This window comes from Pezoporus occidentalis, unplaced genomic scaffold, assembly GCF_034315485.1.
Source record: "Pezoporus occidentalis ecotype Australia unplaced genomic scaffold, CSIRO_AGI_Poc_V1 ctg88, whole genome shotgun sequence".
NCBI lineage: Eukaryota > Metazoa > Chordata > Aves > Psittaciformes > Psittacidae > Pezoporus > Pezoporus occidentalis.
In genome coordinates, this window is record NW_026916242.1 from 1785850 (window position 1) to 1804028 (window position 18179).

An 18179-nucleotide genomic window follows, 5' to 3' on the forward strand; every position below is an offset into this window, starting at 1 on the left:
ATGGCCTACTTCACAGTTTTCACCTCGTGTTTATAAGCATTAGGAGCTGGAGTGTGGGTGTTACCTTTGGTCCAGGCACAGCTCTTCCAGGAGGGCCTGGCATTCCAAGACGTCCTGGTGCACCAGGTTCTCCCTGTAGTGAAGGAGAGCAAAACCAATGGATTTTTCGGAAAATGAGCATAAGCCACTTGTAGAGAAAGCATTTATGTAATAATTTGTAACATTGCATTAAAATTCTGTTAGAATTTCTAAGATTCTATTCTATGTGGAGTAATATCTAACTACTTGAAGAACTGATAAAAAGGTTGATTCTGTTTTCTTAATGGAAATGAGGTTCTTCTCGGTCACTGAACAAATGTATGTTATTAGAAATCCCTTTCTAATGTATTCGAGACTTGGTCCAGCTCATCCAGCACTGCAGACTTCCTGCCCAGCTGTGCAGGTCTACTGAAAACATGTATTTTTCTGTTAGAGTAGATTTTTATAAATAGTTCTTTCAGTGTACTTTTTCACCCCTATTTTTCCTCTTCTGGAAGATAGGGGTAAAATTCCTATCTTAAAGAGTGTGTGGAAATACACACTCTTGTGTATACAGATAGCAAAACACTTCATGTGAAAGCGGAAGACAAACTTGGAGTAGCCCTTCTCTCACTTTCAGTGAGTACTGAGTGAATAGCAGCTCCAAATCCATAAAAGTATATCAGCCATTATTGAGTGTAAGGGAAAATAAAGTGCCGTCACATATGTTTATGCCATATATCATTTATCTTCCTAAATATCTCATCATAAAAATACCAGTATTAGTGTCCCTTAACTTTTTTCAAGCTGACAGGGAAGCAATATGTTAAATGCAAAATTTATTTAAAAATCCTTCTAGATGTTTTTAGGGATCACAGTGCACCTTGCTAAGAGAAGCCATCGCTGAATTTTATTTTAATTATCTTTTAAGAAGCAATTTAATTCCAGGACAGTTTTTTCCAAGACCTAGAACAAAGCACAGCTTTAGGTGCCTATATTACACGCACATAATGTGGTAATAAACCTACTTTAGCTCCAGCAGGTCCAGGTACTCCTGTTGGTCCTGTTAATCCACGTATTCCTCTCTGACCTTGATCTCCCTACAAAAATAGAGAAGATATATCACATACCAAATAATATTAAGAACATGTTAACTGAAATTAGTTGTAAGTATCAGTGAAAGACAGTGAAATTCTGTCTTCTAGCTGGTGCACATAAAATCATAGGATCATAGAATAGTTAGGGTTGTTAGTAAGAAAGTCTTACCTTTTCCCCCTGAATTCCAATCCCTGCAGGACCTTCAGGACCTCTAAGACCAGGTAAACCTGGTTCACCCTTGAACAGAAAAATCAAAGCAGCATTTCAGAATGCTGTATAGACATGGTGCAAGATCAACTCTGTATTCATTTGAATAAGCTCATTAAAATCATAGATCTTTCAGAGTCAGCGGCAAAACTCCCATTGAGGTCAGTGGGCCCAGGATTTTCTTTCCATATTGAGAAGCAACCATTGTAAAACTCTGTGTGGAATGCATGAAGTGGCATGTATGTAATCTTTAAATGTGTGGCATTTCTGAATTTAGGAAAATACCCTGATTGGAAGGCTATGAAAGGATGCCTCTAGCCATTCTAGTGGTTTCCCTTCTGAGTTGCAGGGCACTTTGTGGATTAAAAAGACCCCAGAACTGTAAGCAAGGTAAAACACATGCCCCTCCTCTTTCCCCCATCGCACCCCCCCCCCAAAAAAAAAAAAAAGAAAAACTTTTACCTAAAAAAGTATGTTTGAAAGAATTTCTCCCCCTCTTCAAACCCAACCTCCCCTACCCCCCAGGAAATGTGCTACTTTTCCCCTTGTCCAAGAACACTCTCTCTTCTAGGTTTGGGTATCCGCACAGGGAGAACAGTAGAAATGCTTGCAGGGAAACAGGTAGGGTGCAGAAAGAGATGAACCAACCTTTTGTCCTGGGGCTCCATCTTCTCCTGGAAGACCAGGCAGACCTGCCAGTCCTGAAGGGCCTGGCTCACCCTGACATCAGTAAAAAGTAAGTCCTTCTATTAAACGCAGGCTTGGTACTACTCTTTCTCTGAATTAAGGAAATCTGTCTTTAAAAGTTCACTTAACTGTGTTTGTAGCAAACATTTATGCATATGAACCCAAATATTGCTGGTTTTTAATCAACACAACTCTCATGTCTGGAAAAATCCTATTGTCAGATTGTTTGAACTGTAAATTTTATCCATGCGATTGATATTATTAGCTAATAATGCTCCAGATCATTCTTAAAAAATAATGCCATCATTTCATGAAGTGGCAGCATTTGAAGTAAATACCAGATAGAGCTGACTGTGACATGATGATTGACATTTTGCTGGTGAGTATCAGTGCAAATCTATTAATGGCAGTAGAATTTTTATCTGATTATTTCTATAAGGTTCAAGCGCTTGATCTGATTTCAGATGAAATAACATCATTTGGTGTCAAATATGTTCACTCAGCATTATCATATTTTGTGAAATTTAAGAAATTGAAGAGTTTCTTTCCTTTTCCAACCTGTGTCCCAAATCCCTAACGAACAAAAGCAAAACCAGGATAGCCCTGTGTCTTTCCACTATCACAAAAGTACTGTTTACATCCTATCCTGTATGAAAAGGGAAGAAACAGAACGATAACCACTGTTCAGTGCTTTTTTTCACCAGCTCTGGCTATAGCTGAGCTTATGCTGTGAGTTCTGGCAACTGTTCAATATTCTTGATGGCATTCTGGACAGAGTTTTAGCTGAGCTGTATGCAAGTCTGACTTGAGCACTGGCCAGGCAGGTGGAAATTTTCAGTCACTATTTTTGTACAGAACTGGGGTATTTAAAATATTCCTATTTCTGGAGGTTCTTGAAAGGCTGTGGTAAAAATTTTGAAGACTAAGAAGCTAGATTTTTATTTCTAAACCTATTTTTATGTGTCTACAGAAAGGATACTCAGGAAAAACAAACTTCAAATTCAAATAAATAACTAAAAATAATTCCTCTATTAACAATGTACCTTAGAACCAGGTTCTCCAATACCTCTTTCTCCTGGCACTCCAGTCTCTCCTGGCAAACCTTGTTCACCCTGAAGCAGAAATTAGTTTTTAACAGCATTATAATGGAAAAATATAGAAGCATATTCTTGGGTGCTTATATTTAAAGAACTGTTAGTCTTTAAATTCTTGAAGATTTTTTTCATTAGTATGATGTGTTAAACAGTTGGGCACAAAGACTGGGAATCAGTAGCACGATTTGAGCTGTCACCATAAAGCTGTTGGTGGTAATGATTAATGCTGTAAATCTCTAATTATATGTCTTTTCCTGCCAAAGTAGCTGGTATTTCAGGAGCATATCTGACATCCACAGACAATGCAGCCTTCTCTATCTTTTTACCAGTGGTGAGGCAGATCCCAGTACAATCACTCAAAATGTAAAAGGTGATCACTGATGTTGCAAAATACTTTACCTGGCAGGAACCCTTGACGCTTAGACCTCTAGTTCCTATATACTATGCTTTAATTGCCTTCAGTCATTCAAAACTTTCATCATCTCTTCCAGAAAATCACTTTACATCTTCAGTCCAAATACTTCAAGGGTGACATTTTTCATTAGCAGATCTGTATTTTGCTAATCAGTCAAGACTAAATTATTCTGTCAGTTTTCTTAACTGCTATATACAGTAAATACACAAAGTCAAGTGTGACAACAGGCAGCAGAAGGAACAAAGTAGGCAGCAGGTCTGTAAGGTATGTATATTACATTTATGGAATGGAAACAGTACAGTGAGGATGAAAGATGATATTGAAATTTTGGTGGTGTTCCGTGTAAAGTGTAACTGCTTCTTGGAATTGACTCAATATATCTGCATCTGATATGATGAAACTGCAAATTCAAGGCAGACAACCCTTTCTATGGAAATGTATTGGACAAAGTGCAGTTCACGATCTGGTATGTAGTACCTCAAAGGTTCTGTGGTGAACCAGGCCAAAACCTAACTAGATAGCTATAGCATTGGTTTATCCAGAATTTTCAGTGGAGTAGGATCTGCTCTACAGTTTGATGATATTAATAAAGAAAATAATTTCCTGCAACTATGTCAACACTTAGATTGGTATTCAGCACTTTAACAAGGATAAGGATGGAGGCGGAGCATTTCTTAATCAGGAAATACAATAATAAAAACAACACAGTATCTTTTAGTTCAGAAAACACCCTAACCTTTGGTCCAGGTAGTCCCTGTCCTGGTAGCCCTCTGGAGCCAGGTGGTCCTTTTGGGCCCTCAACTCCCTGAAAAGATAAGTTAATTATTAAAAATATTATCTGTTATTACATATTTAATGTGAGGTGAGGGGTAAGTGAAAACTGCACCTTCTCTCCTTGAATTCCAATCCCAGGTAATCCAATTGGCCCAGGTAAACCTGGAGGACCAAATTCACCCTGGCAAACAAAGATACAGAAACAATCTGGGACAGCTCCTGTGTCAGTATATGCTGATTTAACTTCCCTTTAATCAGTGAAGTTGGGGATCTGACCTTTTGTCTTTCATATATGCATTTATTCCCTGCTGGTTCAGTGGCAAACAACTGCTAGTCTCTTTATCCCTTTCTAAACCTTAGCTTTCCCACAGAATCAGATGCTTTTTGTAACATTTCCTGTTTTAATATGAAGAGATGTTAAAATAGGTTGTGAGAGTTTATTGGGCATAAATCTCTCTACAAAATACCTTATTATCCAGGCTCTATTGTAGTGACCTTGCCTCATTACACCTTTTGTTGTAAATTATCAACCGTGTATTATGTAGATTTACTGGCACTTTGTTAACCTCCTGGTGTATTTACTGCTCACCTTTTCACCTTTTATACTGATGCCTGGAAGTCCACGAGGGCCTTTTGGTCCGTCAAAACCACGTTCTCCCTGCATGAAAAAATAATATGTTGTTTATTGTAGAAATATACATCTGTTTTCTCTGAAGTAACTAGAGACACTGCTCTGTTGTTATGAAAAATGAAATAAGAAACAGAAAATAGCTTCTGAATCTGTTTTCCAGGATACCAAAGAGGTCATCTTTTCAAATGAGCTTGAAACTGCTAATGAAAGAGCTGAACAAGCTTTTTTTTACCTTTCTGCCCACCTCAATTGCTTAAGGTCCTGTCCTGCTTTCCCTCAAATCAGTGGCAAAACCACAACTAATTTAAATGTAAGCAGGGCTGAGTAATGAGACTAACACAAATCTGAATTCTGCTTATTTGTCTAACGGGTTAATCTCAGTAAAGTGTGGCAATGAGGATCTGGTTCTCACTAAGAATTTTGTGAGGATAAAGACCAGGCCAAACTGTATTGTTGTCTATTTCTAAATGTCATTGTCTTTCTAAATGTTTATTTACAAAAACAGTACTCTTGGGGGAAATGCAGGCTACTAATAAGGACATAAATATTGTGCTTTCTTGTACTTCTGCTAATAAAACATGTAAAGACAGATGTTAGCTTGTGTAAATTGTCACAGAATCACCCAAGACAATGAAGTGATGTCCCAGACAGGTCTCTTCTTTCTCTAGTAACTAATTCCACCATTTTAACTTTGACTGCAATATATTACGTGGATTTCTGTTCAAAATAACATCCTTTACTTCTGATGCCCTAGAACACCTGCCTTCATTTTCCTTTTTACTGAACTTTGAGCATGTAGTAAAATTGTTCAGAAGAAAGCAACTGTAAAATTTACTTTAGATTAATAAATCACCTGTTTAAAATGTGTTTAAACCAGACAGCTGACATACTTGGCCACTGTAAATAAGACCAGATACACGTATAGACTCTGTTGATACATGCTTGACACCAGATTATATTTGGCAGTAAAAAGTAGTACATCTTAATGGAATCAAGAGTTCCAATAATGCTGGCAGACTTCCAATTTGATTATTTTATTCTGCCTATCTATCTCAGTTGCTCAATACTTGTGGCTAGATTATGCAGTCTTCTGTACTTGTTCCCACTGTGCATTGTGTTACTGCTTATTAGCAGTAGTGTTTCTTCCCACACAAATTGGTATTTCAGTGGCAATGGAATGATCCCTAAATACTTTTTCTTCAAATCATTTTTTGTTTGTTTTCATGCATGAGATCAGCTAAGCAAATACAAACCATCAACAATGAAGTTAGACAAGTCATATAATCATAAAATGCATACTGGATGTTTGAAGATTCTGTGTTGCTAGCTGACCACAGTATTGTGCTAAGCAAAACCACGAAGATTTTTAGTAAAGGGACATCTGGGGCCTGCATCTGTAAAACAATTTTTTATTGTTTTCCTGACAAAAGTTGCCTCGGTGCATACATAGCTCATACACAAGCTGTGTCACTTTGTTACTGTAACCAAAGGTCAAAGTGACAATTTAGCCTGGGAGTTGGTTTTGGTTTTCAGCAGTCAGCAAAAGGGATTAGCACTGTGTCCATCCATGCAGGTGCAACTACTACTGTCACTACTTTCCCTGGATCTGAAAATTAGTTAACAGCAGCTTTCTTTTCCCACAAACTGAATTTAGACTTCTGCCAAAATGCATAAATCCGTGGCTGAGGTATTTCAGAAGCTTAGAAGCCTGTTTTCAGTGACAGCAAAGATCTCTAAGGATTTAGAAAAGAGCACCAATAAACCCCTAAATTTTTCATCTAGTAATCATTTGTACAATATTTTATTTGAAGTCAGATGCTGGAGGCTGTTTTAAAATTATAGCTGGAATTCTTTTCAGGCTTAGATCCCACAAATCAAGCATCAGGTGAATTAAATATCATCTTTACAGGCACCAATTGCTAGCTGTGTCTAGAAGTCACGTTTGGACCAACTGAATTCTATGAAAATATATTGAGTTAATTGATGCCAAATTTTAATATTAAGTTAGAAGCTACTTTCTCAGATTCCTGTGTTTTCTATGGACTTGTTTTGGCATGTACTCATTTAATAGTGCTGCTCTGGTCTTAAAACTCTTCAACTGCTGTACCTTTGCTCCTGGAAGCCCTTCTCCTGGTGAACCTCTTTCACCTTGAACACCTTGTGGTCCTTGAGGCCCCTGTTAATGTATGTTTAAAATGGCTTAGAATATGTACTAATCACTCAAATCAAAAGCAGCAAGTTCTATGTCATTGTCAGTTTCAAGTACATATTTAAATGTTAGTGTAGTTATAACTTGTTAAAAATAATACAGTAATACGATATTCACAGCGAATAAATGATGAGTATTCTGGCCTGCAGCAATAACAAGGCAGACAGTTTTACTTTTCTAGTTACTTATGAATCACAGGTTACGTAGCTGAAGTTCCTATTGCATATACTTTCTAAATCTTCACTCCCTAAACTTTAGTTCGGTTCACAAATTGTTACCAATTGTTATTAACACTACCAGTACAACCATAAGAGACAGGGAGAACCAGATTAAAGACCATAGACAGCAGTACTGAAGAAGAGGTAGCTGTAGAGAAATCTGACTATAACTGGTGAAGGGAATAGTAACATGACTTTCTCTCTTTGAAAGCAGACCTCATAGGAGCACAAGGAGAAAATAAGGCAACTAAAACTTTTCACTAAATGGAAGTCCAAAACCTGTGCATATTGAGCCTGCTCCACAGTGTGTTCCCGCATCTTTATTTTTCCCTCTGGTTTATTCCTTGAGATTACACACACACACCACAGAATGCCAGTAGATTTGGCTCTGCATAAATATGCTTCTGTGTCTTTAGCAGAGAGCTTCAGAATTATGCCTGGTTTGATTGTCACCACTGGCCTTATTAGTAATTCTCTGTTCTGTGGGCTCTTCAATGAGAACTCTGTCCTCTCCAGAGGTGTATTTTCAATCAGGCATGAGTTCAGTTTCCAAACTGTCTTTCTCTTTTTCCTGGGAGCACCTCTTTTGAAATCATTATTACCTTTCCTTGCCTTATGAAAAAACTGCACAAAATTTCCCCCTTGTGGTTGCACTAGAGGTCTTTCAACCAAAAATGAGTTTGAGTCAGCTGAATTGTAAACAGCTCAGAAAAAGATGCTGTCTGACACTTTGGAAAAAAAGCAACCTTAAAATTGGTGTAATTGTTTTCTGAATTACCTCAAAGAGGTTTAGCTTACAGCCACCAGGAAGAGGAAGGGAAGGAAAAGAAGGAAGAGACTTCAGGGCCAAAACTACTATAGAGTCTGAAAGTATATATATTTATATATATATTTTAATTTCTCTCACTGTTATTTCTGTAAAGGCAATACTGGTCAAATTGTTACCTTTGACCACCTATGCAATCTGAATATCTTCAAGAAGGACGTTTAGGTTTGACTGTTTCTAATGTTACAGTGGTTGAAATGGAGTCTCTCCCTCAAAACCATGCTGATGTGAATGTTCTAATGATACTGAAAAGCAGTCAACTTTGAAGTTACCACATGCAGATTTGAATCTATTGTGAACAGATTTGTTTAAATATGTACATGGTTTTGCATAAGGTGGTATTTTTCTTAGCTGTTTCAGAGATTAAGATAATTAGAAAAGTTAAGGAACTGGAAACGTTCCCAGTTTATTGAGGGAAATGAAAGTCAGACAATGTAGAACGTATGGGAGTGAGAACTAGTGGAAGAAAGAAGAGATGGTATTATTTAACACACATATATCCTTTTTAACAGAGAAGCACTAAGAATTTTTCCTTTCTGTCGTGCTTCCCTCACACCAAATGAAAAATAGACATACCATAAGTCCTGGCTCACCAGCTCCGGGTGGGCCAACAGGGCCTGGTCTTCCTGTCAAACCGGTGTCACCCTTCCAACAAAGATGTGTTTTGAAAATGACTGATTTAGGTATTTTTATGTGCATAGCATATAACAACTCATCAGGCATTCTGTGCTTGAAATAATTGATGTAGGAGAATACAGGAATGGCAGAGAAAATCTGAGTGTCCTCACAGCCATAAAGCATACAAGGCCCAACAGACACTGAACTGGTGCAGTTTTACAGCATTAGGATACAGCCTCAATTCTGCATTGAGAGAAGACAATGTTGGATCTAAATGGCTAATTATTCCCATCATATTCCTAGTATGTCATGTATCACTTACTGTCCATTTCCAAGGAGTTAGTATTTTTATCATAGTGCTTTTCTCCTTATGCCAGTCATCCAAACCAACAAGCCTATTTTTCACAGGATAATTTTTGTTTCAGACTGTGCATGCATTTTACTCAGGCATACACTGCTTGGCTTAGTTATGCCAAGCATATGAACTACTGTAAAAAGTCCTTTGAAGTACATACTTAAAATGTACTTTCCACCCTACTCCCCCCAAGAAGTTTTGATCAACATACAAAATACCTTCCCAGTACCACAAAACCAGCATTTGGAGGCTCAAATTTTCTCATCACCAGCAAGTATAGTCTCTCAGCTGTCTTGGTTTTCATTCTTACCTTACAATACATGTAATATAGAAGGTGAGAGATGCTTGTACCTTTGGGCCTGGCAGTCCTATTCCAGTCTCTCCAGGCAAGCCAGGTGGCCCAGGGGGACCTCTTTCACCCTTTTCAGAGAATGAAAAAATAAACAGTTCTGCTTATAACATTTATGTTTAACATTTCCATGTCTATGGAAATCAGTTTAACTCATGTTGTAAGTTCATTTTTTGTGTATCCTGACTTTCAAGGTATACATATACTCTTTGTATTCTACAAGGTTCTAAGAAAGGTTTTCTTATGATTTGCTAGCAATGTCACATTAAACTGCATTCCCTACAAGAAGGGTATGGGGTACAAGGATAAAAGCATTATTGTTGTGAGGCTATACTAATACTATTAATACCTTTTAACATTAAGAAAGGAGAAATAATGCAGTTCTTGCCTTCGATCCTTGCAGACCTTCAGGCCCTTGGTCTCCAGATTGTCCTTGTGGACCCTATTAAAACAAAAGGGATTTAATGAGATTTTTTCAAGCTTTTAGAACATGGCAGCTTGAAAAACAATTTCTAATTTGCTGTAGTCTGCATGAAAATATGAGTTACAAATATTTCAAAACTGAAGCTTTCCATTCTGATGCACATATAGACTAAGTTACTCAGCTAACTTGGAGCTGGGTCTGGTAACTGGGGGAGAGAAATTTTCTCTCTCTTCATTTGAATGCAATTGAAGGTAATCTATAGTCAAGATTTACTGAAACATCCCAATGCTTGGGCCTTCAGTCCAAGAGTACTGGGATGAAAAAATACTAGTGTTCCCATATACTTCTGTGAGATAAAGAAAGAGTTAAGACACTAAATGGGAAACGAGCAATTTTGGTTTTTATGGAACTGCATTTGCTGTGGTGTTTGAGACTGAATGAATTATAAGGATGATTTATTGGTCTAGACTGATCCTCCAAATTCTTCTTAATTTTGCTGTTTAAGAAGATTGATTTTGGATGCCTTAATTCAGTGACTCAAAGATTCTATGATGGTTGTGGTATGGTACTATTTCATACCTTTGAATCCCAGGGAACCAGGTATTGTTTGATTTATAGTTTCCTTTCTTTTTTTACCTGTAGCCCTCTTGCTCCTCTGGGGCCTACTGGACCTTCCGGACCCTGAAAGGCAAGTGGAAAAAGGGATACCTTTATGTACATTTTGATTTGGTCAAAACCACTTTTAGAGAACTTTTTACTAAAGTATCTTACTTAGATATCTTTACATTAAAGTAAAAAGTAAAATCAAGAGAAGGTCAGCAACCAGCAAGTGTTGAATAAATAGTTTTAAAATTGAATGTGGTAATCAGAATGCAGAGTAAGAATAAACAGTTAATTATCAAGGACCAGTAATACAGGATTAAACTTATTTGTCTCATTTAAAATATTCACAGCAATTACACACCAAATCTTGAAGACTGGTGTTAGAAACCTTGATTTCACTTTCACCTCTCATTTCCTTTGCTTACTGCTTGAAGTCTTCTGCCTCTGTTAAAGTCAAGCAGAGTTTTAGCACTGTTATACACTGGCTTAGGTTTGGGCCCTAAGAGGAATCACATGAAAATATAGAAGGAGTTGAGAAAGTTACTGAAAATGGTATCCTTGCTTACTTTATTTTTCTTAAACTGTCAGATGTTAATTTCCCTCAGCCTTGGAATTAATATCTGTCTTAAATCTATCACCATGGTTGTTACTGAGGAAACTCGTTTTTCTGTGTTTTAACTGTGTTTCCTGAAGGCATAATAACCTTTTGGCTACTTACTCTGTCTCCTTTTATCCCTGGGATTCCACATTCACCTCTTTCACCCTGGAAAGGAACAGGAATATTTATGAGGTATATTGAGCATATCATCCTTATTCTTTGGGTGCTTTAGTTGGACACCTAAATGATCTTCTGTTCAGAACATATTATAGCATTTGTGCAGTAAGTTCATTTTGGAAGGAACACATCTTTAATTAGAGTTTGTGCAATAGCTGGTAAGATGATGTTATTGTTCGTTACTGGTATTTATAACAAATACAGCACTATACATAATAAATAGTAATAACATCAAATATCTGTGTGTAAGCAGAAGTTCTGACTAAGAGTAGTACCTTCTCTCCTTTATATCCAGATTTCCCCTGGGAAAATAAAAAAAAAGCAAAGCAGGTTGTGAGGATATATAACCCAAATGTAAGCATGTAATATTTGCACTACTAACATTCTACTGTCTAGAAGCATTTAACGTACTGAAGATGATCTCTGATAAACATAGTAATATGACTCTAAATACTGCAGCTACTGGTCATGATAGATGTGTTTTGTGTGTGAACAATCTTAGTCAGGGGTTTTGATCATGTAAAAACAGATCAACTAGAGTTCATATTTCCTTCTTAGTGAGGAACATGCTCACATAAGAAAGCAAGAAAAATTAAAAAGGATGTAGTGAATAGATAAGAAAATAAAAAACAGGGTGATTCATGTGTGAATGAATTCAGAGTTAAGCACTAAGTGGCTGGTCCTACAGTTACTTCCTTAAATGTATTTTGCTCAATTTTTTTCATTGCCGTGACACACTGGATTCTTTATTTGCCAAATGAAAAATTTAAACTGACCCAAAAAGATGCAGGCAGTGTCCATTTCTGTAATGTTCTTAGATTATTATTAATGTTCTTAGATTATTATATCACAGTTTTTCACACTTTTTAGGAGTGACTATTCATTATTAGAGAGCATTTTCTTTTTATTATTTCTTTTCAAGCAATGATAATGTTTTCCTGTCTAGTGTTAATGAATCATTAGCTGGTAAACCATAATGAATTCTAATCTTTTTTAAAAAAGGTGTTTTGCCTTGAAGGAACACTAACTGCTCATGGGAGAAGAAGGTAAAAAATCTTCTTTTACCTCTATTCCATCTCGTCCTGGAATTCCATTGAGACCTGGCTCCCCCTATGAATAATCCAACATCAAGATCAGTGAAATCAGTATAAGATTGTATTGCCCTGATTAACTGAGTAGATATCTCATTGCAGTACAGGCAGCATACCAGCTCCCTCTTTTTACCGTTTGATGATTTTACACATTATATGTAAGCTTTTAATTTGTAAAGAATCTTAGTCTTTACTATAGCAAAAGGGTGTAGGTGACGTTCAAAACACTCACAGGCGGAAAGTACATGGGCACTATTAGGATGGTCTTTTCATATTAATGAAGTACCAACTCTTTCTCCTAAACCTGAAAAATCACATTACCTTTGTTCCTTTCAGGCCTGGAGCTCCATCATCACCAGTGCGACCCTTTTTACCCTGAAAACAATGAAATAAAAGTAACAAAATTCTGATACGTTAGCCAACTAATTTTGTTTTACAATATATACACTTTTTTTTTTTTATATTTAGGTTATTTGCTTTAGCCTCTTGCTCTCACTCTTGTAAGAGAGCTTTTCGAGAGCTTCTCAGATATTAATGTTTGATTTGGGCCTAGTTAGATCCACCTGGTCTGGTTGTCTCATTGTGAATAACAGGTGAATTACTGTTCCATACAGGAAAGTTGCTCCTTCCTGCCTTTTGAACTGCTGTGGCTAAAAGGAGAGGCTCAGCTCAGCATATCACACTGCTGTTTTCAGGAGCATCTGATGACATTCTCAGGTGTCTCTGTGGATTTCCTATTGGTGTAGCACTTCTATGCAATGTAACTAGCATTGAACATTCAACTTTTGATGTCTCAGGATTTGGGTTCAAATAATTTCCTAAAAAAAGAATCCAATAATTAAATAAATTTTGATTTACAATGTTTATCAGTTATTTGAGAAATGACAGCTACTTACAGCAGGACCAGGAAGGCCTCTTTCCCCCTTCTCACAGTTACATGTGGCAGCCTGGGGACACTTTGAATGAAAATAGTCCAAATCAGCACATTTTAATAGAAAGGATAGAAAACACATGACCATTGCTTTTAAGTTACTATATGTAATGACATGGTTATATTTACATATTTTACAGAAATCTTTCAACTGTCAGTTTACCACTCATGAGGAACGTGGTCTCCTACACTCCATCCAAAAATCCGTATCATTCCTAGTCTTGAAATTTCAGTCATGTTGGTAATGGCTTTACCTCCAAATTTTTCACAAGGTTAATTTATTGGTGTGCTGTGTCTATGGCTATAGATTTGGTTTGACTACTAGTCACTGTAGAGATAGCCAAGACAATGGGGTAAGAGAACATCTTACATCCTTGTTCCACTTCACTATATGTAGGATAGATCACAGTTTAGCTCTAGCTTGATCTATAAACAAAACATGTTAGGGCTGTATAGTTTTATCTAGTTAATGCAATTAATTCATTGTAACAGTTTATAATTGTTCTTTTTCTTCTGCCATCTCTTCTGTCATGTGTCTCAGACATCATTATGGTATGTAGGATCTTTTTGAAACTTTAAAACCATTACAGAATACAGAATTATTACAGATGCTGGGGTAATTTTTGGAGGAGGAATAAGCAATGTTGTTTCTAGTTTTGGTTTTATTATTTATTAAACTTCCACTAGATGTCTTGAAGGGCTTAAATATCATTCTTACTTGAATATCACAATTAGTAACAATTTGTTTTGCAATGACAGCACTGAATGTCTTGTTACTTCAGCATTTGTTCTGACAAAAATCAACATGCCAGTGGAAATGAATAAAAAATGAAATGCTTTAAGTTTTGCAAACACTCAGAATATTTACCAGATTCTTTGAGCTGCTCATCAGAACAGTCTTTGTCTGAGATAACTGTACCTGAAGTAGGACTAACATCTTTAAAAGGAAAGTTAACTTTAAAGTTAACACAATCTTTAATGGCAGCTAGACCTATCAGTGGCTGCAGGCAGGGTGACACAGTGTGGACAAACTGGAAAAGTGCAATGGTTGAGATTTTTCGATTTTTCTTCCTATTTTAAAACTATTAGGAAGAGCATTATGGGCCAGACCTGCACCACATTCAGCTCTGTGTCATGTTTTCTTATCCACTGAGTCTGTTGGATGATGTGCCAAGACATATCAGCAAATTATTGCTAACCTGAATGCTCACTACAGGTGTTGTTCTTTTTCAACTTTGAAAATTAGGAGGGAAAGTAAATGACATTAGGGAAGGAAATCAAAGCTCTGTCCTGTAAATGCAAAAGCATGTTTTACTTGAAGGCAATCTCATTAGACTCAATATTTCACCAACTTCCTGAACTATCAGTTTTCCTGAATTATGTTTCCGTATAATTGTAAATGTCTGTATTAAGCAGCAGATCTGTACAGGAAAAAAACCAAACAAAACAACTTACCTCTTCCTCAGAGAGATCTTTCTGTAAAGACAGATATTCAAAGCAACATTAGAAACTTAAAGTCATAATCCAGCTCTACAGAAAGGACACTAAAAGATTGTAAAATAAATTGCTTCAGCAACTAGTTAATTAAAGTAAACAACATATTATCTAACATTAATTAAGTTTCGATTTCTGAGAAACATTCTAGCAATCTCTCCATCCTAGAAATTAATTAAAAGCATTAAATTCCTATTATAGATTGTTGACTGCACAAATCACTGACTCCCCTTGTCCAGCCATTGTCATTTGCTAAAACTACAATGGTGAACAGACCTAAGCCAACATAGTACCTGTGGCAGGTACATGGGAACCCAGAAACTACATTGTTTCCAAAGTCCTGAATAGCAGCAGCTCTCTAGTAGAAGTAAATGATACACACTCTATCTACACTTGCAAAAATCAGAAGCTCTTCTAAGCATACTATCAGGCAAACACACAAAATGAGAACCTTAGAAAAGCTTTGGCTTTAACAGTGATTGTATAAAGTTATCATTGAATTAGCTGTTAGTTTTTAGATCTCTACAGCTGAAACACCCACAGGGAATGCATTCCCCCCACTTCATACAACTGATGTAGTCTCTTGAGAGGACATAAACATGTTGATGAGCAGCAACACAATGCAAATCTCTAGAAGTCACATGTATACACATATATTATGCCAAAGCCATTATTTAAATCAGACAGCACCCATATTCTCAAAAGCAAGAACTTGTAATGGCCTGTTTCGAACAGGTAAAATAAAGGGTGTCTAGACACTTGCGAGGTGGTTGCTGTCATACAGAAAGCAATGGTAATACTAGAGAAGAAGGGAAGGGTGATATGCAGGAAAACCAATGCAACAGTCTGCAGAGTGGCAGACTGCTGCAGTGCAGGGCAAACAGGAAGACCAGCTTGTGTACATGCTCAAGATCTGTATAAGCCTGTATGATACTTATGTGTCAGTTTCACTGCAGAAGTCTCCAGATAAAGGAGTCTCCTGGTATTTTATATTTCTGTGCATGCTCAGATTAGGACTTCATCTGCAGCTTGTGTCACCAGATCTACAAGCTAGAAGATGACTGTATTCTCTATACTTGCCAGGGAATATTTTTTATAAATTAAGTTCATATGCAGAAAAGAGGCACCCAAGCAAAACTTCAAGCTCAATTTAAACATTTCCTCCTTATTATGTGGTAGGCTTTCCATGAAAATTTAAAGACGGCCATCACCAAGTTCAGATTTTATCTAAATTGACATATCTCTATTAAGGGCTATGAATTTATTTTCACTTATGCAAGAGCTGTAATTTTTGGTACAAAAGGCAATATCACATTTCTACTTCCTACAGAAGAAAGCACCGGGATGCCAAAAATTGTTGTTGGTTTTTGTTTATATTTTTTAAGAAAGAGGATTTAAAATACCTTTACTGGGAGGAAAAACAGAAATATAAATAACTTCACAGCAAGTCTTCTGAAACCTAATTTCGTTTCCAACTTCAAATATTTTGGCTGGCAAAATCTGAATGCTGGGGACAGAAATGAAACCTGTACTTTGGCACAGTGGTCTTGTTAACAGGTGGGCTACTTTAACATGTAAAAGGTACAGGTTTCTTCAATAGCATAAGCATTCCAAAATATTGGAAGTAAAAGCATACACATATGATCCTGTAACTCTTTAAAATTCTTTCTCATACATACCATTTCTTTGACAATCTTTTCCACAGTTTCTTTCTCCTGAAGGTTGAAAACAAACCTGGATGCTGGGACACTGGCCAGGAGCCGGAGCTTGGCAGCATTGCTGACCTCCTCAGCCACTCTGGTCATTCCCATTGTGAAAAATACAATTCCTTGGTGTTTAGCATCAGCTATAGCTGCAAAAATATCTGGGTTTCTCGGATGGTCCACTCCATCAGTGAACAGCACAGCTACTTTAACACTACCCGGAGTCCCTTCAGTCATGTAGAGTTGTGTGAGGTTAGTTATAGCATAAGTTGTGTAGGTGCCATGACCTATGTAGGTGATGGGAGCAAGGTGGGATTTGAATGCTTCAGGACCTTTCCAGTCATGGAAAGTTTGCTCTATGAAAACAGTGCTGCTGTACTGTAGTAAGGCCATCCTCCAGCTAAGGGTACGTCCAGAACTAAGCTGCAGACTTTTCATTCTGTCTACAGTTTCCAGTACAAATTTTTTCTGCTGTTCGTGATTATAATCCTTAGCACTTTCGGAGCTGTCCAGTAAAAAAGAGATTTCCAGAATGCAGTCTTCATCTAGAATAAATAGGGGAGGTAGGTGAGTGGAGTGATTTCATACTAAACCACATTCTACCCCTACCCTTACATGTATTTCAGGCTTCAAAATTGTGAGTGAAATTATTTTAAACATCTGTCACCACAAATGTGAGACCCTCATGGAGATAGAGCATATCGAGGCTGAGGAATTTGCTTCAGAACAGATGCCCCAGGGAATAAGAAACTGAAGGTGAGGTTATGTCATGTAGAATAAAATGAGGAGTGTTGTAGTGGTTTTATATATTCATTATGTCCTCTTGCCTGATATTTCACTGAATATCCTACCAGGATGAGGACTGGGAAGGTGGAAGTCATCTACAGGAAAATGAATCTTACTGAATAAGACACTGGAATGTAATTTGTTGGAGCTAGATTTTGTCCCTGATACTGACACAGTGACATAGAAGTTTTCTAAAGTAGGATCTGCAGAGCATTAATTTTCTGAACTACTGACATTACTTCTATAGGCATACAGTTATATGGGCTATTGACAATAAGAGGCTATCAGCCATACCACAGTAAAGCCCCAAAGCAATCTCTTTTTCTGGGATACATAAAAGGGGATGAGAAAGATGGGAGTAGAAAGACAAAAGTGCAAAAATAAGGCATGTGAAAATGTAGGATGAGGTGAGTCTGGCTGATTATAAGCAACATCTTAAAGGGCCACATAGTCCAGAATCCAAATAAATGAATCGGGGGGAGGGAGGGAGGAGGGGAGAGAGAAGGGGAAGGGGTGGGAGAGGAGGGAACCAACCCACACTGTTTTAAAATGACAATATTCACCTTGATCACTTGGGCTGGGATATTTTTCTACAGTATTTGACAGAAAGTGTTTAGGTTTTGTTCTTCTCAATCCATATCTTTTTTCTTCCCTGAGATTTTCTGCTAAAAACTCATGGTGTTCAAGTATCCACAAAAGCCACCAGAATCTGAAGAACATCATTTGTTTGGTTTGTTTCCTAAATGACACAAATAATAATACAGAAGTACAGCAGTACAAGGGAAAAAAACATTTCATTTTGCTTTCATTTTGCAGCTAAGCAACCTTTCTTCAACAGGTTGCTTAGCAGGCTGTATTTTAAAATATAGTCCT

The 18179-nt window shown here is 37.1% G+C and overlaps 1 protein-coding gene and 2 long non-coding RNA genes across 3 annotated transcripts in view; 2 read left to right on the plus strand and 1 right to left on the minus strand.

Moving 5' to 3' along the window:
- The window catches only part of LOC134156557 (collagen alpha-1(XXVIII) chain-like), a 32431-nt gene that overhangs the window by 13346 nt on the left and 906 nt on the right, over window positions 1-18179 (minus strand). The window contains exons 2-22 of the mRNA XM_062604670.1: window positions 17870-18045; window positions 16497-17065; window positions 14779-14799; window positions 13289-13348; window positions 12714-12767; window positions 12367-12411; window positions 11577-11603; window positions 11245-11289; window positions 10560-10604; window positions 9888-9941; window positions 9502-9570; window positions 8754-8822; window positions 7032-7100; window positions 4883-4951; window positions 4406-4474; window positions 4256-4324; window positions 3054-3122; window positions 1972-2043; window positions 1285-1353; window positions 1047-1118; window positions 65-133 (exon numbers count right to left, since the gene is read on the minus strand). Coding sequence (XP_062460654.1) covers window positions 65-133; window positions 1047-1118; window positions 1285-1353; window positions 1972-2043; window positions 3054-3122; window positions 4256-4324; window positions 4406-4474; window positions 4883-4951; window positions 7032-7100; window positions 8754-8822; window positions 9502-9570; window positions 9888-9941; window positions 10560-10604; window positions 11245-11289; window positions 11577-11603; window positions 12367-12411; window positions 12714-12767; window positions 13289-13348; window positions 14779-14799; window positions 16497-17065; window positions 17870-18029 — 1845 coding nt within the window. The 5' untranslated portion in view covers window positions 18030-18045. The remainder of the gene's footprint in view (window positions 1-64; window positions 134-1046; window positions 1119-1284; window positions 1354-1971; window positions 2044-3053; window positions 3123-4255; window positions 4325-4405; window positions 4475-4882; window positions 4952-7031; window positions 7101-8753; window positions 8823-9501; window positions 9571-9887; window positions 9942-10559; window positions 10605-11244; window positions 11290-11576; window positions 11604-12366; window positions 12412-12713; window positions 12768-13288; window positions 13349-14778; window positions 14800-16496; window positions 17066-17869; window positions 18046-18179) is intronic.
- Window positions 132-9952, plus strand: LOC134156559 (uncharacterized). Its single transcript, XR_009961957.1, has 3 exons — window positions 132-1704; window positions 1895-2059; window positions 9903-9952. It is a non-coding gene; the product is annotated as an uncharacterized LOC134156559 (long non-coding RNA).
- LOC134156558 (uncharacterized) lies at window positions 11327-17715 on the plus strand. The gene is made up of 3 exons (XR_009961956.1): window positions 11327-11663; window positions 12304-13595; window positions 17147-17715. It is a non-coding gene; the product is annotated as an uncharacterized LOC134156558 (long non-coding RNA).